This window comes from Ceratotherium simum, chromosome 1, assembly GCF_057802395.1.
Source record: "Ceratotherium simum simum isolate JZ-2026a chromosome 1, ASM5780239v1, whole genome shotgun sequence".
NCBI lineage: Eukaryota > Metazoa > Chordata > Mammalia > Perissodactyla > Rhinocerotidae > Ceratotherium > Ceratotherium simum.
This window is the reverse complement of record NC_141900.1, coordinates 98,577,584-98,599,686: the sequence shown is the minus strand read 5'-3', so window position 1 is coordinate 98,599,686 and position 22,103 is coordinate 98,577,584. Positions and strand designations below refer to the sequence as shown.

General features: G+C 38.6%; 1 protein-coding gene across 1 annotated transcript; it reads right to left on the bottom strand.

The window, feature by feature from the left end:
* Positions 1-1,246: 1,246 nt before the first annotated feature.
* LOC101398957 (olfactory receptor-like protein OLF3) lies at positions 1,247-2,200 on the bottom strand. The gene has a single exon (XM_004430656.2). It carries the CDS (start codon positions 2,198-2,200, stop codon positions 1,247-1,249), a length of 954 nt encoding a protein of 317 aa, XP_004430713.2.
* Positions 2,201-22,103: the final 19,903 nt, after the last annotated feature.

Here is a 22,103-nt window from a genome sequence, read left to right as displayed (position 1 = left end):
CAAATCAACTGACTTGAAGAAGAGTCAACAGAAGGAAAAGATTTTGAAGCTTCTTGATGGGAGTGAGAAGATGAGCTACTATCAAATTCTTTCTCCTCATTCCCCTTCATCATCCACGTACAATTATTTATTCCTCCTCTTTTACATTACTTATGGCCTGTTCTCAGAGGTGCAGTCCACTCTCAGACTATTTCACCTCAGTAGATTTACAAAGATCAAGTAGGACCCTGTCGTGTGTGGGAGGTGGGATGAGAAAAGAGTCAATATGGAGACTATGGAGTGACTTCTGCACAGCCAAGTGAACTATCTTGATTCCCAAAATATGTATTAGAGTTATCTTATCTTTCATTGGCTTTGGCTGAAGAATGTGTCCTTTCTTAGATAACCACATCTTTGATGTTTTATACATTATTTCATATTTTATGTGCTTGTTATTTTGTAAATCTCAGAAAAAGCAGTTATGGATTTTCAGAGATAGGACAGCTGTAACATGTAAATAGTGCCCCTTATATATGCAGTAAAATTCCTCTCAAACTGTTTATACACTATGAAGAAAAACTTGAAAAGTAGCTTTTCCTTGGGCAGTAATAGCCTTGTGTACAAACACCTTTAGTTATATTCTGTCAGTGTAAAACAGGACCTTTAGTTGATGCTTCTCCACTGAGTTACCTCCAGCACTCAGACAAACACATTATGTCCATGTGTCGTAGGTCCAGCACAAAAGCATTTTAATCCGCCTTGATAGCCACCCGCTCCTCAGAAGAGTGACTCACAGTTACTGGATGTGACTACATATGCCACACATTATTTTAAGTGAGTTTAAAATGTGAAATTGCTTTTGTTTCCAATGGAAACATGATAACTTAGTACAAAATTTGGATGAATAAGAACCAGTGGTCCAAGGTAAGATCCGTGAATGGGTCCATGATTACAAACAATGTGACAAATTAAAACAGTAAATCATATTTTTTTTCACTACTCTCAGGCCATATGAATGGAGATTAAGGGTGGGAAGTTCTATTACAGCAGTGCTTAACTCCACTAAACATGCTGCTGTGGGAACATAAAATACTCCCACATCCCACACCCAAACCTAACTATTCAGCCTCCTACACAGCATCACCAGAACACATTTCGTCATCTCCTTCCTGGTTGGCAGGGCAATGCAGTTGATGCCCGTCATATCTGAGTTGACTGGGAGAACATAAAGGCAAAACTCTTTTGTCTAAGTGATGCTCATGATTCATCAACTTGCCAGTTTTGACATTAATCCAGATAATTGCCCTAGTAGTTTCTGCCAGGCTCCCTTCACCTCTTTATTCCTTATACTGTAAATCACAGGGTTCAGCACAGGCATCAAAATGGCATAGAAAACAGAGATCAACTTCTCCTGAAGGACAGAGGGGCTGGAATCCGGCTGGATATAAGTGAAAATGGTCATGCCATAGCACAGGACAACAACTGTGAGGTGAGAGGCACAGGTTTGGAAGGCTTTCTTCCTTCCCTCTGTGGACTGGATCTTTAGGATGGTGGAGATGATCTTGATGTAGGACAACAGAACCAGGCAGAAAGGTATCATCAGCAGCACAATGCTGGAAACCATGATTGCAACCTCATTGGAGGTGGTGTCCACACAGGCCAACCTGATCACAGCCAGGATTTCACAGGATATGTGATCAACAAAGTTGTTTGTACACATGGGCAGCTGAAAGGTGATGGCGGTCTGCATGAGAGAATTGATGGAGCCACTGACCCAGCATGTAATGGCCAACCTAGTGCAGAGCCCTACATGCATGATGACCAAGTATCTCAGGGGGTCACACACAGCCACATAGCGATCATAGGCCATCACTGCCAGTAGAACAAACTCAATTCCACCCAAGCCCAGGGAGAAAAATAACTGGGCTGCACAGCTCACATATGGGATTACTTTACGTTTTGCAAGAAAATGCACTAACATCTGAGGAACAATGCTTGTAGCATAAGAGACATCAACAAGGGAGAGGTTGGTGAGAAAGAAATACATGGGAGTGTGGAGTCGGCTGTCCAGTCTGATCAGAAGAACAATGAGGAAGTTCCCCAGCACTGTCACCATGTATGTGATCGAGAACAGGACAAAGAGGCAGATCTGAGTGTCCCAGTCACTGGAGAGGCCAAGGAGAATAAACTCCCTCACCCAAGTCTGGTTATGTGTTCCCATGAAAAAACTGAAGATCATTAATCTACAGAAAAAGACAAATAGCAGAAGCTGTTGAATAAAAGAAACATAAAAATAACTTTTTAAGAGAATGAATATTGTATATGACCTGCCAGCCTTAGCCAGATGTTTCAGATCATGTATGGGCCAAGATGACAGCCTTGATCCTAATATGCATTACATCTACTTTGCATAAGAGACAATCCATTGCCTTCAAAAGGACAAGATGTGGTCTCAGGGAATCAGTCAAAGCCGGGAGATAATGCAGTGCAATTAGGGGCTCTATATCTTTCCAACTTACCTGGGTTTCCAGAGCAAGAGAAGATGGTAGGTGACAATGTGAGGTAAAGCGATAAACAATGAAGATAAACAAGGATCAGAGTTCAAGGACAGCCCTACATGTGTCTAGTACACCAAACATGGGGAAATGAATAAATTACTTACTGAAAAAAAAGGAGAAAGATTTTCAGACGTGGCAGATGTGTAGTACAAACAAGGCTAGTGTCTAATGGATAGCTCTGGACTTTAGAGAATCTGGATATGAATCCTGTTTTTATGACTTACCATGTGTGTGATTTGGGTTAGAGACTTGAACTTTTATATGCAAAATGTAATAATATTATAACTCACAAGTATATTAAGCTCAAATGTAGATAACTTATAGGGAGAGTGCTTTATAAACTCTTACTTGTAGTAGTATAGGTATCAGCTGTAAATGAGCTCCCCCCCTTCTCACCCTCTGATAGAGTAACAAATGTGCTTTCCCTCACATCCTCTTCACCCTACACTCAAGACTAGAGTGATCATCCATTAAAATGCACATTTAATCATACCTCTTTCATGCACAAACAAATCTTGTGTGATGTCTACTGCTTACAGAATTAAGAACATCAGGAAAGAGGAATGTCCAAATACTTATTAATTAGGACCTGCTCTATCTTTTATTTTATTAATTTTAGCATTTATTATCATGCATGTGTTTTTAGAGCAAAGCATTTTACTAAAATATCCTGCTAATACTTAAACAACTTTCATAGATATGTCATCTAAGTATTTTTAATTCATCAAAGAATATATTCATTTCTAAAAGCGATTCCCTTGACTTTAAAATAATTTAAATTCAAAATAATTGATAGCCGAATATTCCTGTTTTCTACAGTCATAGTGTCCCTTCTTGGACTTGTAGTAGAGTAAGAAAGTCTAAATAACATCTGCATTGAACAGCCAACAAAAGGAGGAAATACAGGTTGGTCATGTGATTTTAACACACCTGCAGTGAACACCACCTCCGTGGTATCTTGGACCAGCTTTGAGCTAAACAGAGCTGGATTCCTAGAGGGCCTCAGAGTGCACAGTGAAATAAGTGGTAGGCACTGTGCTGCATATCTAAACATCGGAAAGCTAAAGCTTGGTCTTCTCAACTCTAAAGGATTCGGGGCATCTGAAGCTATTTCCAAATCAGTGCTATTCATTGATATTAACAGATAAGACAGACCTTTGCAGATATTTGTTCCATTTTCTCAATAGAAACAAGATGCCAAAAGCTTCCTCATATAGGACTAGGAACACAACTCTTGTTCAAAAGCCAGATTTGAACAACGAACATGGTTAAGAGTCAGTCCTGTTAGTTCTTCCTCCTGTACAAGACTGTTTTGTGTTCTTTCCTCAGGATGTCTTCCAACTCTAGCTGCTTTATCTTTCTGCAGGTACATAACGTTCAAATAATAAAAATAGAATCCTATTTTACATCCTTTGGGTCATATCTTCCTCGTTCTCAACAAACTTCAAACCACACCTCTCTAAAAAGGCTTTGAGCTTTCTTTGTTCAAAAATAAACAATCTATGCTGCCTGCTCAGAACACAGTATTGAAGAATGACATACCCCTGTGGTTCATCTCTTTAGACATGAGCACCGTAAAGAAAGAGCTTCCTCATGCCCGTGCTTTATGAATTGTGGTGGATGTAGGGTTATTATTGTGACCATAATGAATAGAATATGTTAAGTGATATAATATAAAGGTGCTATTGAAATATTCTGTTACAAATTTTCTCCTTCTTGCCATACCTCGATGCTTGAAACTCCAATGTTAGTCATTTATTCCTTTTATGTTGAGATTGTCCTCCTCTTGAACTTTTTAGATGTCATTATTCTAAACAAGATTTTTTAAATGAATTACTTGATCTTATTGTGGCTTTTTAAAATAAGTGACACAACAGTAGAAAACTGAGACCCTTACAATTGAGGGAGGAACGGGGAATGACACAGAAATTATAGGGAAAATCAGGTATGAGGTTTGGGTTGCAAAGACCCATTCCTCATTGTTACATACAACCTGGGTGACCCTAGTTAAAAGTACCTCCATGTGCCTTCTCCCATTATTCAGTTTTTAATACTTACAGCAAAATACCTTCTCTCTATGACAGAGAAGTGGAAACGAAAAATAAGTTTTCAGATTCCTAATACAACACATTTTGTATAACTTAATACAACCAATTAGTAAGTTCAACTTTAGTCAGTTATGAATTTTTGTTTAAATAAAGAAAATCTTTTCATTTAGCCTATTTGACCTTCTGTGTTGGCGTTCGTAACAATCTTGGCTGGGACAAGTGAAAATCCTGAATACAGAAGTAGAACATATGAGGATAGGTCCCACAACCTGCAGATGTGTTTCTTTCACGCTGGTGAAAATAACCCAGAGCCATACCTTTACATGGTTGAATTCTCCATAGAAGCGGCACTTTCATACAGAGAAAGATTTCTCTGACTTGTGACTGAAGAGTTGTTGATGTAGACACTGAATGTATCCATCCTGAGCAGGAATATTTGCATCTTCCTTATGTATGGCAACAGAGAACCCAGGGCCCTCGGGTGGCTGATATCTCAAAGACAGATTTCACATCCTGAAAGAATAATTACTTTTTTTCTCTTTGGGGTCTTGTGTTCTTCTTCCAAACTGATTTGGTTACCTAGCTTTTCACATAATCTGATACCAATAATGAAACCCAGTTTCTCAACCATGTGCAACCCAAATAATAACACTTGGTGATATATTTTATTACAGTCTCAATTTATAAATCCTCACCTTGTTTATCTCTCTTGTCTCCTGTTGCTAAGACTAGGGTTATCTTTTGCAGTATAATTCCCTAGGTCTGGCAAGTCTCCACAGCGCAATCTCTACAGCCAATTCTAGAGGAACTAACCCTGGGATGCGAGTTAGGAGACCTCAATCCTAGCTCCAGTTCACTCTGTGAGTGTCGAAGATCTTTGAATAAGCCATTAATCACCTTACATCTTAATTTATCTGTTATTATAAAGGAAAATTATAACAGGTACAAACTTTTCAGAAATAATTGAAATAGGAGGCTTTAAAGCAATTGACAATGTATCTTTTCTGGAAACATAATATGCTAACATTCCCACCACCTGCTAGTCAATATGAACACCTAACTAAAGATTTCATACTCTGGGCCTCTTCCTTAAGTGTCTTTCTGACTCTATGTCAGTACCAAGCCTTAGCATTTAGAAGGCTGTTGAAAAAATTATACCCAATCTTCAAGTTTCTGCAAAGTAGCTATCTTACTACATTTGCTACAACACTTAGGATGGAAGAATTCACCAGTCATGTCTCGTTTCCTCGATCCAAAATCTCTAAAAGTCACATTACTTCTGTTTCTATCCCTTCTAAACCCACACTCCCACACATTGTTGCTGCCTCTCAAATAGTAGTCAGTGCCTAACAAAATACACATGTCTGCTTCCATCTAGGTTTAAGTTGGCCTAAGGAGTTCTCCCTTCCAACAAAGTGATAGACCATATAGAATAGATATCCCAAATTCTTTGGGCTCCAGGGCTCATAAATCACCTGGGACTAACTGTGATTGTTAGGGACACTGCTGGGACGAAGTTGACAAGAGCTCCGAAAACAGCTCAAACACTAAGCTAATGAGCTTTGGCAGCAGCTGCATTGGCAATGTAGGGCTGACAGACTTCCCCTAGGAGCCTCGTGCATTAGAATGTTAAATGCTGCAGCCACTCCCAATTCACAAGGGCGGAGCCTCCACGCTGCCCTTCTTCTCCCTGTGGAATGCTGTTCTCCCTCCTTCTCCCACCATCTTTGTTATAGCCTCAGGTCATTCTAAAAAGTGAGAGAAGCCAGCTCTCTGAGGTTTTAGGATGTTCTCCTATAGCACAAACCAAACTTTACCCTCAATGGCTCAATTCTAGGGAGCAGTTCCTGGGGCTGCATCTCAATCTGGTGTAAACACCAATTCTCCCCTTCTGGCTGCAGACACCCTTACTTCCCCTTCTAGAGACAGGAGAGATGTGCTTCACTCCCCTGGCACACGTGCAAAGAGTCTAACGGGCTTCTGTGAGCATTGTGGGTATGATGGACATCCTAGTACATTTCTCATGGTACTACTTGAGCTCCAAGAATAACAACATCACATAGACAGATTTAAAAATCCAAATCTACGGCAAAAGGGATGATTAGGCACATGTGTGTGGTGAGGGATTATAATTACTATTTGGGTGATGAACATGATGTAATCTGGACAGAAATAGAAGTATAATGATGTATACCTGAAATTTATACAATGTTATGAACCAATGTGACTGCAATTAAATAAATAAATAAATAAATAAATAAATAAATAAATAAATAAATAAAACATATAGAAAAAAACAAATCTAAAGGTTGATAAAGGAATATTAGCAGCTACTGAAAAAGATGGATAAGAAATAAGGTCATCCAAAATCCTTAACACAGAAGGGTGAAACTTCTACATCTCTTCACACTTTATCTGTAATTAAACTTTGCCCATATAGAGATTGTGGATTTACATACTGTTGTAGGAAATAATACAAAAGTATCTCTTGTACCTTTTGCCCAATTTCCCCCAATGGTAACATTTTACAAAGCTATACTACAATATCATAAGATAATATGATATATAATGTGATATATTTATATAAATTATAATCATATGATATAATATAATAATGCTATAATACAATATCACAACATATTGACACTGATACAGTCAAGATACAGAGCATTTCCATCACCGCAAGAATCCCTCATGTTGTCTTTTCCTAGCCACATCCACTTCTCTCTGGCCCCTACCCTCTCCTTAACTTCTGATAATGCCTATCTGTTCTCCATAACTATAATTTTGGCATTTCAAGAATTATATATAAATGAAATCATGCAGTATATCCCTTTGGGGTTGGCTTTTTCACTCAACATAATTCTCTGGAGATTCATCCATGTTGTTGTGTACATCAATAGTTGATTCCTTTTTATTGCTGTTGAGTACTCTATGATATATATATAATACCTTTTGTTTAACCATTCACATGTTGAAGGACATCTAAGTTGTTTCTGGTTTGGGGTTATTATAAGTAAAGCTGCTGTAAACACTCACGTACAGGCTTTTGTGTGAGCATTATGTTCATTCGATTAGGATAAATGCCCAGGAGTGCAAGGGCCAGGTTGTATGCTAGTTGCATGATTAGATGTTTTTGGCTTTTTGTTTCACTTTCTTTTTTAAGAAACTACCAAGCCATTTTCCAAAGTGGCTGCATCATTTTACATTCCCACCAGCAACATATGGATGTCCTGTATCTCCTCATCCTCATCAGCATTTGGTATTGGGACTTTCTATTTTAGCCGTTCTGAGGGTTTTTATTTGCATTTTGCTAAGGGTTAATGATGTTGAAAATCTTTCCATGTGCTTATTTGCCATTTGTCTATCTTCTTCAGTAAAATGTCTCTTCACGTCTCTCGCCCATGTTCTAATTGGACTGTTTACTTTTCTGCTGTTGAACTTTGCAAGTTCTTTATGTATTCTAGATACTAGTCCTTTGTTCAATGTGTGGTTTGCAAATATTATCTCCAGCTTGTACCTTACCTTTTTATTTTCTTAACACAGTCTTTCTCAGAGTAGAATTCTATAATCTTGGTGAGGTCCAATTTATCATTTTTATCATATAGCCCATGCTTTTTGTGTCAAGTCTAAGACCTTTGCCTATCCTAGATCCCAAAGTTATTCTCTTACGTTTTTTTCTAAAAATTTATAGTTTTACATTTTAGAAGTCTGTGATCCTTTTTGGGTTAACCTTTTCATAAGCTGTAAGATAGATGGAATTGTTCTCAGCATAAAAATTCTGTACATGTTTTGTTATATTTACACATAAATATTTCATTGTTGAACTTTTGTGTGAGAAAGTTCATGGAGCCACTGACCCAGGATGTGACAGCCAACCTAATACAGACCCCTCTATGCTTGATGATCAAGTATCACAGAAGGTCACACACAGCCACATAGTGGTTATAGGCCATCACTGCCAGTAGAACAAACTCAATCCCATCCAAGCCCAGGGAGAAAAATAACTGGGCTGCACAGTTCACATATGGGATTACTTTATGTTCCGCAAGAAAATGCACCAGTAGCTGAGGAATGATGCTCGTAGCATAAGAGACATCAACAAGGGAGAGTTTGGTGAGAAAGAAATACATGAGAGTGTGGAGTTGGCTGTCCAGTCTGATCAGAAGGACAATGAGGAATTTCCTCAGTACTGTCACCAGGCATGTGATCGAGAAGAGGACAAAGAGAGAGACCTGAGTGTCCCAGTCAGTGGACAGGCTGAGGAGAATAAACTCTCGCACACATCTGGTTGTGTGTTCCCATTAAAATGTGAGGATTATCGGGGCTGGCCCAGTGGTGTAGTGGTTAAGTTCACACGCTCCACTTCGGAGGCCCAGGGTTCGTGGGTTCGGACCCCAGGCATGGACCTACACACTGCTTATCAAGCCATGCTGTGGCAGGGTCCCACATATAAAGTAGAAGAAGATGGGCACAGATGTTAGCCCAGAGCCAATCTTCCTCAGCAAAAAGAGAAGGATTGGAAACAGATGTTAGCTCAGGGCTAATCTTCCTCACCACAAAAAAAAAAGAGTGAGGATGATTAATCTGCAGGGAAAGTCAGATATAACAGAAGTTGTTCAATCAAAGAAACACAAAAAGTTTTGTGAATATGTACTTAATACAACTGGCCAGCTTTAGTCAGATGTTTCAGATCATTCATGCTCCAAACATCCAGGCTTGATCCCAATATGCATTATATCTGCTCTGCATCAGAGACAGGACAGTACCTATCAACTGTTAAGTGTTGCTGAATATATAGTGGCTATGGAGCAGAAAGTAGACATTTCTTTTTCCATTAATTTGGCAAACATTCATGAAGTGCCATTGCTGCTAGATGCTGGGATTTCAAGGTGAATATTATACTTCCCTTACTCTCAGAGCTCATGTGGATTAAACAGACACAGAACAGATCGGCATCACATCATTTGTTCCTCTGCTGCATGTGTGAACTGCCTGGAGAACCTGCCAGCCCGTGACTCACTCTGCTCATCTCACTCACTCTGCACATATCTTTTCTACAGCCCTTGTCCCATTGCAAATGAATAACAGTGTCACATCCTAGAGAAACCATAAACTTCAGAGCAAAACAGTTCCTGTTTTGAATTCACATCTCTTCTGCTTCCTGAGGCCTAGAGCAAGCCACTTCGCCTCTATGAGCCTCACATTTCTTCATCCATAATATGCGGATAGAATTGGCCATCCAAAACTATTCATCAACCTTGGTGAAATTCAGAGTTGAAGGTCAAAAGTTGCTGCATGAGTGCCTGAACCAGGGCAGGTGCCCCTTATTTAGTGATGACAATCAGTCTGGATTTCATGCTCTTGATCACATCGGGATCTTATTCCTTCATTTACTCCCCCTCTCTACCACCCTCAGGTTTCTCTTGCTCCTGAGTGACTCCTTCTTGTTATAAAAAAATATACAGACCTCTCAAAATGGAGAGAGGAATACTTGCTATGTTCTTACCATTCTAAATCTTGCTTCATTTCACGTCTCACATGTTTGGTGTCCACATTCTGGATTCATTTCTTCATAACGCTCATCCTTAAATCATGGAAATGTCCACCTTTATTAATTTAGAGAATTTGCAAACTTGAAGTTACTAAAGACCTACTGTCATTAAATTCAGAGACTTTTATTTATTTTCATTCTTAACTTTTAACACTGTTAACTATTTCCTCCTTTAAACTCTCAACTGTATCATATGCTTCTGTCCTGATTTTCCTCCAATTTAATTTTCCTTGATTGCATTCTTGGGTAATTTTTCTAAATTCTCCTGCTTCGTTACAGTGAGCATTTTATAAGGTTCTGTGCTCCCAATTTGTACTCATCTTTCTATTGTTTTTTTCCTTGAAGGACTTGTGGTTTCTAAATATAAGTATTATCTACTGTGTGTAGCTCACCCTCAATTCTACATTTATCTCCTAGACTTCTCTCCAAAGGTCCAGATGCTTTCCCCAATAGCTTAATGAATATTTCATAAATATCTCACCAACAGTTCGTCTCTCCACACACTGTATTCCCTCCTGACTTCTTTACTTCTGTCAATGGAACTAAAATTCTCCAACTCTCCCAACACATCATGTTTGACTATTCCCTCCTCCTCACCACTCCACAGATAAATCCTCTTTCTTCATTTCTTTATTATGTATCTCCCATCTTTCCCAGGGTGTTCATTCACACTTACCCTTGCCCTCGTCATTCCCACCTTTGGAGTGCAAGATCTTCCTTGTAAATTTCGCTGACGTAACCTCCATTCACTCCACATGTCCTACACACTCCCTCCAAATTAACCATGCAAAATACAAATTTGTTCATATCACTTTCATGCACAAACAGATCTATGATGTCTCAATGTATACAGAACTAAATTTATACTAGACAGAAGAATTTACACACAATCCACAATCTGGTCCCCTCCTTTCTAACTTTTATTTATACTCTGCAGCATTTATTATCATACCATGTGTTTTACAGCAAAGTATTTCATTAAATAACTTAAATACCTTTCACTGGTATGTTAGCTGATTATTTTTAGCCTGCCAAGGCTGCTATTTACTTCCAAAGATCATTGCCTTATTTCAAAATCATTAATATCCAAATACACCTTTTGTCCACACTCATATAGTCCCTTTTGGGTCTCACGGTAGATAAAGAAAATAGAAACAGCATGAGCATTTGGAAAGCCAAATGAAGGAGGAAACATGAGTTCATCAGACGATAAAACTCACCCTGCAGTTAATACCATCTCCACGTTACTTTGGGATCAGCTCTGTCTAAATAGAGTTGGGTTTCTATCCTGGATTAGGGTGGAGAACCACTAGGTACCAGATAATGTGCTTCATAACTCACCTTCCTATCAGGAAGCCAGAGCTTGGTCTTCTCACTTTGTGAGAAGCTAATTTGTAGGATCTATAGCCTTCCTAAACATGTGTCTTTCATTAAAGTCATATAACTAATGGGAAAATGTGGGGATATTTGCTCCATTTATCTGTACAAATAAGACGACAAAAAAATGGTTAGTGCAGGGTTAGGCATGCAGCTGATGTTAAAATCCAGTGTGGAACAATGACCATAGTTAAGGGACAGATCTCTTAGCTCTGCCTCCTGTACAAGTGTGTTTGTATTCTCTTCTCAGTATTTGTCACAACTTTGGTTACTTTACCTTTTTGCCAGGTCCATAATGTTCCATTAATAAACAATAAAATCCTATTTTACATGGGTCATAGCATGCTCCACTCAACAAACCTCAAGCCACATCTCTCTATATATGTTTTGAGCTTTCTTTGTCTACTCAAAAATAAACAATCCACGCTGCTTCCTCAGAGCATAGTGTTGAAGATTGACACCTCCCTGTGATACACCTCCTTAGGCATGAGCACCATGGAGGGAGGACTTCCTCATGCCTGTGCTTTATGAATTGTGGTGGATCTAGGGTTGTGGCCATAATGATAGAGCACATAGGACATACCTTGAAAGTTGCTGTTAAAATACTCCGTGAAAAATGATGTCTTTAAAGTACTGTTATTAATGCCTGAAATCTGTTACTCCTGTGTTGAGCATTGTCCTTTAGGTGAAATGTTTAAATATGAAATAATATTAAATGGGAAGTTTAAAATATGCAGTACCTAATCTTATTGTGAACTAGTATGTGAATAGCACTGAAATTGAGGAAAATTCTGGGGTGAAGTATGGACAGCAAGACCAGATTTTCTCAGTTAAAATATTACCTTTTCAGGGGCCAGCCCTGTGGCCTAGTGGTTAACTTTGGCATGCTCTGCTTGGCAGCTCAGCTTCGGTTCCCAGGCATGGACATACACCACTTGTCAGCAGCCATGCTGTGGTGGTGACCCACATCCAAAATAGAGGAAGATTGGCACAGATGTAAGCTCACGGAGAATCTTCCTCAGAAAAAAAAAAAAAAATTACGTTTTCGGATCCTAGTTAAAACTACCTCCATGTGCCTTCTCTCGTTATCCAGTAATTGTTAGTTATACAAATATCAAGACTGATGGGCTGGCCCTGTGGCTTAGCGGTTAAGTGCATGCGCTCCACTACTGGTGGCCCAGGTTCAGATCCGGGCTCGCACCGACGCACCACTTGTCTGGCCATGCTGAGGCCACGTCCCACATACAGCAACTAGAAGGATGTGCAACTATGACATACAACTATCTACTGGGGCTTTGGGGGAAAAAAAAAAAGGAGGGGGATGTTAGCTCAGAGCAGGTCTTCCTCAGCAAAAAGAGGAGGATTAGCATGGATATTAGCTCAGGGCTGATCTTCCTCACAAAAAAAATAAAAAATAAATACATAAAACTGTTAAAAAAAAAAAAGACTGAAATGTTCTTCTCTTGATGACAAAGAAATAAAGACAGAAAGTAGATGAACACATCTCTCACACAACTCCTTTTACATGACACAATACACCTAATTTAAAAGTTAAATTTTAGTCAATCATTATAATCTTTTTTTAAAAAAAAGGCAATTCTATTCATTGATTCCATGGAAACTGTTATATTTTCTATATTATAAAAATTGATGTAAATTGTAACAAATTAAATGTTAGTCTTCAACCTTTTCTACCTCCATAAATTCAACTAGAATTCTTTTTCCTATTATTTCAAATTCTACTACCTGATAAGATCTTCAGCTGAAAATATGTCACCTAACAAGAAGATGAAGAGTGAAAAATTCAGACAACCGTACTAGCTGATGTTAAAACCGGGACTAGTCTTTACGAAGGGGAATGAGGAGGCAGATAAAATTTGGCACCATGTTTCTACCTCCCTTTTCCTGAGTCTGTCTTCTAACCCTTCCTCTATGAGCCAAATAGTTTCATGCCATCTCTTTAACTCTCTACACCAAGGCCTGCCTTCTAGTAGAAATGGCCTATGCTCTAAAATTGCCCTTTTCTCTCTCCATCTTAAAAACAATATCAAGGAAGTCAAGATCTTAAATCACGTTAAATGTATTTCTCTTTTTTAATTGAGACATAATTGACATAACCTATTAGTTTCAGGTGTGCAACACAATGGTTTGACATTTATAAATACTGTGAAATGATTACCACAATAAGACTAGTTAACATCCATCGCCACATGTAGTTAAATTTATATTCTTATAATGAGAAATTTAAAGATCTACTCTCTGAGCAACTTGCAAATTTACAATATAGACTTATTAACTATAGTCACCATGTTGTACAGTTCATCCCCACGATTTATTTTATAACTGGAAAAGCTATTTTATAACTTTGACTACCTTCACCCACTTTGCCCACCCCCCCGCCAACCCCACCTCTGGCAAGCACCAAACTGTTCTCTGTATCTTTGAGTTCAATTTTTTTGTTTTGTTTTTAGATTCTACATGTAAGTGAGATCATATGGATGTATCTTTCTCTGTCTGACTTATTTCACTGAGCATAATGCCCTCAAGGTCCATCCATGTTTTAGCAAATGGCAGGATTTAATTTTTTATGGCTGGATAATATTCCGTTCTTTATATATATATATATATATACACCACATTTTCTTTATTCATTCGTCTATCCATGGACACTTAGGTTGCTTCTACATCTTGGCTATTGTAAATAATGCTGCAGTGAATATGGGGGTGCAGATATCTTTCAAGCAAATATCTTTTCATTTTCATTCCTTTGTATAAACACCCAGAAGTGGAATGCTGGATCACATGTTAGTCTATTTTTAATTTTTTAAAGGAGTTTCATACTGTTTTCCATAGTGGCTGTGCCAATTTACATTGTCATCAACAGTGTACAGAGTTTCCTTCTCACCACATCTTCTCCAATGCTGATTTCTTTAACTCAAGTCAAATACATTTCTAATGATAAATTCTCAGGCAGTAATTTTTGGTAAAATTTGTAAAGATTTGGTATTTTGGAATCATGGAAATGAGGCATCTCCCAACTAGTCTATTATAATTTACTTAAACTGTGACCAGTTAATCTCCCAGATGGGAACTCCTTCCATGCCGAGCTCCCTACAGCTCTGTGGTATGCTTAACAAGAAGGAATACTGCCCCAGGTAACAATATGGCTTCTCAACATAAAATGTCCTTTCAGCATTTTACCACATCCTCCCCATATTCCTGCTCTGATGGTAATGATAAGGTTTTGAAGAAAGTACGAGCAAATGCTCATCAAGAAAGATGAGAACCACGGCCAGGTGGTGCAAGTGGTTAAGTGCATGCGCTCTGCTGTGGGGGCCCGGGGTTCGCAGGTTCGGATCCCCGGTGTGCACCTAGGCACTGCTTGGCAAGCCATGCTGTGGCAGTGTCCCATATAAAGTTGTCCCATATAAAGTGTCCCATATAAAGTGGAGGCATGGATGTTAGTCCAGGGCCAGTCTTCCTCAGCAAAAAAAAAAAAAAAAAAAAAGAGGAGGATTGGCAGATGTTAGCACAGGGCTGATCTCCTCACAAAAAAAAAAGAAAGATGAGAACCTGACTCGCAGACAAAATCAAACCAACACTGGCAGAATTTTGACTATGTTGGTACACACAGACAGGATCATTACTTGTGGTTCTCTGGAGATGTCTTCAGATGCTGCTGTTCATATTTTTTAATTGCATTTAGTTTCCATTGCTACACTATGGACCAACACTCAAAAATATTCCATTATTGTGCAAGGATGGAAATCAGGGCTTTACACGTGAGTACCTTTTCCATTTGCAACATTCATGACCATATTTTATTATCCTATCCTGGTGAGTGCATTGTACATTTAAAATTAACATTTTCCACTTCTATTGGCTGACTGCTTCATTAATTATCTTCTCCTTCTCTCCCACATTAGGAAGAGAGAAGTATTGACTTGAAAAGACTCAGGAGGTGTGTACATTGTAGAAGTGTTCCTTATTATTCTCACTTTCTGACACTATATTTCAGAATAATAATCTTTTCCACTATTTATGCCAATTCAAAGAGTATATGGTAGGACAAAACCTTGGATAAAACTTGAAAATCCAATCTGAAATACAGTGAGGCTTAAAAGTGAGCCCATTACCCATGGTATCTCCTGTCATGTTAGAGATGATGCCCTACAGCTAAGGGATAAAGGCCAAAAGTTTTTTCTCCCCTGAAAGTTTGTGCATCATTTTTTAACACTCCATTGAGTCTTAATCATGTTGGCCTCCTCATTGGAGTCTTCCATAATCTTAGCTGAGACAAACAGAAGTCCTCAATACAGAAGCAGAGCACATGAAAGTAAGTCTCACAACCTATAGATATGTTTTCTTTCATGCTGGTCAAAATTAACCAGAACCATAACTTTTCACAGTTGAGTTGTCAATAGAAATGGTACTTTCATTTAGAGATTCATCTGACCTGTGGCTGAATACTTGGTTGTTGTATGCACTGAATGCATCCTTCTTGGGCAGGAATATTTGCATCATGCTAAGGTTTGAAACAGAGAATGCAAAGACCACTTGGGTGGGTAATTTCTCAAAAATAATTTTATACCCTCAGAAGGCAATTAGTTTTCTATTCCCGTCTGGATTTGCTTGCCTGGATTTTCACATAATCAGTAATTATTGAGGTCCAGTTCCTCCCATATATGTGATCCTGAAATTATCTTTGATGATATATTTTATCATGATTTTATTTTGTAATGCTCACATTCTTTCTGTCTTGTCCCCTTTAGGTAAGACTAGGGCATTCTTTTACAGTATAATTCCCTCAGTCTACCACACCTCCACAGTGCAATCCCTATAGCCCATGTCAGAGGAACCAACCCTGATAGGAAAATCAAAATACTTTGTGTACATACTCTTAGGGAAATAATTGAGATGAGACTTCATAGCAATTAACAATCTATCTTTTTTGGAAATGTAATATACTCCTACTACATATTCATGAATATTAAGACCTAACTAATCGTTTTACAGATCTGGGCTTGTCCCTTAGTGTCTCACCCAAATATGATGTAGAATTCATCGACAGTACCTCCAATTTCTAAATATTAATCATTCTCTTTCTCACCCCCTTCCATTTCACTCTTTGTCTTTCTACCGGTACGAAAGTTTGGAATTAAAAACTCTTAGAATAGAAATGTACCTAGGCCCCCAGCTTCAGGAAAGCAGAATTTCTGTACTACATTTGCCATTCTGTTTAGGGTGAGAAGATTTCAACATTAATTGTTCATATCTCTGATCCAAAGCCCCTAACAAATCAGATCAGTTCTATTTCTGCCCCTCTAGAAATCTCTGATCACACCCACCCTCTGCTGATACCTCCATTAGAGCTCTCAAACACTGATTAATGCCTGACAAAATGGTCATGTCTATTTCAGTCTAGGTTTATGCAGATTTCTAAAGAGTGCTTCCCTCCAACAAAGTGATGGACCATAGAGATGAAGTGTCCCAGAAGCCTTGGCTCCTGGTCTAAGAACTCACCTGGGACTAGTTTATATTGTGAGGGAACTGCTGGGAGGACATTCACAAGTGCCCCCAAATTGGTTCAAATGCAAACCCAATGAGGTGTGTTAGGGTGTGAATTAGCAATGTGGGGCTGACAGATTCACCTCAGGAGCTTTATGCATTACAGTATTAATTGCTGTCACCACTTCCAATTCTCAAGGGCAGGGCCTTGATGTCACTCTTCTTCTCCCTATGGTAGGCTATTTTCTCCATCCTCCTCCATCTACAACAATCCACCGAAGCCTAAGGTCATTCTAAAAAGTCAGAAATGCCAGATTTCTGAGGTTTTAGGGTTTTCTCCCACAGCCCAAACCTGATCTTTAGCATTTATACCCCTATTCTAGTGAGCAGTGACTAGGCTGCATCCAACCTGGTGAAAAACTGATTATCCTCTTGGGGTCCAGGATGCCCTTAACTCTCCTTCCGGAGACAGGAGAGTTGTTTTCACTCCCCTGAGATAAGTGCCAGGAGTCTACTGGGCTGCTGTGAGCACTGCAAGTGCTGATAGACATCCGAGTACATTTCTCATGGTACTACTCAAGTTCCAATAATAGCAAGGAATACAAAGATTTAAGACTCCAAATAAGATCTACAAAAATAGAGTTTTATGACCTCCAGGAAAAAAAGAAAGGAAAAAGAAGATCCAAAATCCTTAACACAGAGAGTTAACTTTCTATACCTCTTCAAATTATTAGTATTTATGAAATGATTCAATGTGACTTTGATAGAACGCAGTTCCATCATCACTCTCTGATATATTCTTTAGGCATCATGCACCTTTTAAGTGAATCATTTATCTATTTATTCATTCATCTACCAAGTCAAATACCCAGTTTTCTCAACATCACCATTTACATATCCAGTCATTTACCCAACTGTCCGTAACTATCTCAATACTCGCTCATCCATTTGCTTGTCTGCTCATCTACCCAATGATGCATTTTGTCATCATCCACATGCCAATTCATCTATTTCTTTAATATCCATTAATTATCTACCAAATCTTCTATACTCACCCAATGTATCATCCTCCTGCTTATCCACTAATTTATTCTGTCATGTTACCATGGCTTCTGATATTACAGCACCCAGGGACTTTGACAAATTTTCTGTGATATTCCAGGCAATAGAAAGGGAAAGTAGAGATGCTTCTCACATCTCACCTGAATTTCTAAACTCCCAGAGAATTGACAGAATTGGTTATATATTTTCTCTGAGGAAAGTGGAAAATTATCATGGCTATGAGGGCTGTAGCCACACTGTCCAGAAGTTGATATCACTACTGTTTTTCTCCACCCATCTGCAGACAACAAACGTAAACTCCCAAATTCCAAGCTTCTAACAAGGACTCCACAGCACTCTCAGCCACTCCTGCTCAAAATCTTGGGAAATCTTCCTTCTCCTTTAACCTCTATCATTCAGCAAATTATATCAACTCTTACATTGAAACGTCTGTCATATGGATCCTTTCTTTCTGTAGTTAATACGGCTGGTCTCTATTTTAGCATTTTGTTCCTAAGCTCAACATAAGTCAGTGCCTTTCAAAGCATAATAGGCTTCATTCTACCCAGACTTAGTGAATCAGAAACTATGCAGATACAACCCAGCAAATTTTGTCTTACTGAGCCTTTCAGGTGTTTCTGATAGAATAAAACACTTTCAGGGCCTTCTGATAGTGTAAAATTTGAGAACTACTGGAACAATTCATTCTGTAGACCACTGTCACGTTAATCATTCATTACAACACTTTATTCTACCATTACCCACTTCACAAATATTTGATCTGAAGTCTCCAATGACTCTTAACATCAAATCTTGGCTGAGAGAGAAGAGATTCAGTCAACCACAATCTAAGTTTTTCCTGCTTCTCTCCCATGTGAGCCCCTACTCTCCCTACAGCTCCTTCTGTTCCTCAAGCAGAAGATGCTCCCTCTTCTGCCCAGGGAGGTCATCTCATAAGTGTCTACTTAGAAATGGAAATAGTTCCTTCAAGAAGCCTTTGTGACAACATGCTAATATGCATTACCAGTGTGTAGACTTGGGTTTGCAAGAAGAACATGAATATAACCAATTATTGGCTCCAAACACTATGCATATAACTTGAGTAAGCTGCTTCCAGATAAGTGGTTAGTTTGACTTAAAATTCCTTTGCTTAAAAATCATTATTTGCCATTGTTATATATTACTTAGCTGTAAATTTTCACTCACATCCCTCACTTACACTTTGTCTGTTAAAATAGACCCTTAAAAGTAACTGAAATGAAAGTTCTTATCACAAGAAAAAAAATCTGTAACTATGTATGGTGATGAATGTTAACTAGACTTATTGTGGTGATCATTTCACAATATATACAAATATTAAATCATTATGTTGTACACCTGAAACTAATATAATGTTGAATGTCATTTATACCTCAATTGAAAAGAAAGATAATTTCATCACTAAAAAAGAGTAATAAAGTAATTAGAAATGTACCACTCTACTGCAGGATGTTTATAGCTGGAAGGCTGTGTATGTTGGGGGTTGAGGGGAACCAGGGAGGATATGGGAACTCTCTGTACTTTCTGCTCAGTTTTGCTGTGAATCTACAACTGCTATAAAAAATAGAGTCTACCTGAAAGGAAAAAGTGAAGCAATTGAGCTTAATCTAACCTCCACATAGGTTGTAGAAAGCTAGAAAGAGCATTTGTTCCATCTTAAACAAGAAAAGGTTAGATAAAATACAAAATTATAACTATTCTTGAAATCATCAAATAGTGTGAAATCTCAAGAAAAATAGGTGCATCCAGAGAAAGACAGGATGTGAGTTCTTACTCATCTGGGCTAGAGCATGGGAGGAAAATAGGGCCACCAAACAAGCCAGTGAGAATTACTTTAACAAATAGCTCACGTTCAAGTGTGGGGTACGAGCTAAAGTTTGAGTGTAAAGGTAGGATAGCCGAAAGCCACAGCAAAAAGAGGAGTTACCACCAATTCTTAAGTTTTTCTCCACCGGCTTAGGATAGTCCTCATAAGAATGTTTAGGGAAAAGTTGAAAACCAGAGAAAGCTGCCTTCTCGATGCAGGTCCAAGTGAAGGCAGCCACGGCACTGCAGTAAACAGAAGGCACGCTCCCACCACCAAATTTGTCTCCCTTATGGAACAGAAGCCTGGAGAAGGGAAGCAAACCCTGTTTCCCTCAGAGACAGATGAGGACTCATTACTGAGGGAAGGGAAAAGAAAACATAACATTTTCGTGTGGAGGTCCTTGGGACAGGAAAACACTCTGTGTTCAGATCATGAGCCATCTCCTCACTTTGCAGAGATGGTAGGACCACTAAGAAAGCCCCAACCCTGAGACACAGGGACAAAGGATGTGCCTAAGACTGAGAAAGAATCAGGACAACAGAGACTAAACCCTGACCCTCCATCATCAGGCTACCAGGAATTGAGGAACAAGTAACAGCAGTTTACCATGGAAAGGAGGCAGCACGTGGAAAGATACACTCTCTGACATGCAGTCTCACGGGGAGAGCTTAAAAAAGAGCATTGGGAAAACCTTCCAACCACTGAACATCCCACCCAAAGCACAAGTAATGGTTGAGAAAATTGAATTTGTCGGTGCACTGAGGATAACCATAGCAACAATAAAACTCAAACCCAACTCATTGATTCTCACTGACTGCACTGATTCCCACATTCTCCCCACAACACAAGACTACAGGACAAACTGAAGAGATGTGCCCATTTCAAGGCATAACACTATTTATCTCAGATTCTATTATTCTACACACAAAATGCCCTGGTTTCAATAAAAATTAATGGTCAGAGGAAAAGGCAAGAAAAATTACAATGTACTGAGCAAAGAAATTAACAGAACCAGAATCAGATATACTTAGATACAGGAACCATCACAGAGAGATCTAAAATAACTCTCACTATAATTTAAAGGGTCTAGTGCAAAAGATAGGTGGAGTTATAAATGCTGAGGACTAGAGAATTGAAAACTCTATGAAAGAATTAAATAGAAATGTTAGACATGAAGAACACAGTAACAGAAATAAAGATTCCTTGTGAGTAGACCTAACAGAGCCGAGAATCAGTGAGGATAAAGATAAGTCAATAGAAATTAGTAGCACCAAAGCATGAAGAGAAAAAATAATACTAATGATAAAAAGAGAAGAAAGCCTCCCAGGGCAGTAGGACAATATCAAACAATCTAACATACATGAAATTGGAAAATCCCAGAGAGAAAATGGAGACAGAAGGAATACAAGAAGGATTTGAAGAGACAATGGCTAAAAAAAAATAGTGAAAGGAATCAAAGCACAAATCCAAGAAACTCAGCCAAATAGGATAACTAAAAAAAAGAAAACAAAAACCTAGACACATCATATTCTGTTTAAAAGCCAAAAGTAAAGTGAGAATCTTGAAAGAAGCCTGAAAGAAAAAGATACACCACATACAGAAAAACGAATATCTAAATCAAAGCAGAATTCTTCTCAGAAACTATGCATGCCAGAAGACAATGGAGTGATATCTTTAAAGCCTTGATGGGGGAAAAACTGTCAACAAAGAATTCTATATGTAGACAAAATATCTTTTGAGAGTGAAGGAGAAATAAAGACATTCAGACAAACAAAAAACTGAATGAATATGTTTCTAGCAGACCTAGATCACAAGAAATATTAATGGAAGTTCTTCAGAGTTTCTTGGAGAAATAATTCCCATTATAAGGCAGGAAATGTAAAAAATGGGACTGTAATATTATATCACAGCAGAATATAAGGAAGCTGTTGAAGATCACCAGGGTCATACGGAAAAACTAAGTGGCCAATTTGAATAGGTTCTGTGGTAGGCTGAGTAAAGACCCCCTAAAGATGTCCATATCCTGATTCCCACAACCTGTGATCATGCTGCCTCATACGTTAAAAGGAACTTGCACATGTATTTAAATTAAGGATCTTAAAATGTGGAGACTATCCTGGATAATCTTAGTGGTCCCGATGTAACCACAAGGATCCTTATAAAAGCAAGGTGAGAGGACCAGTGTCAGAAGA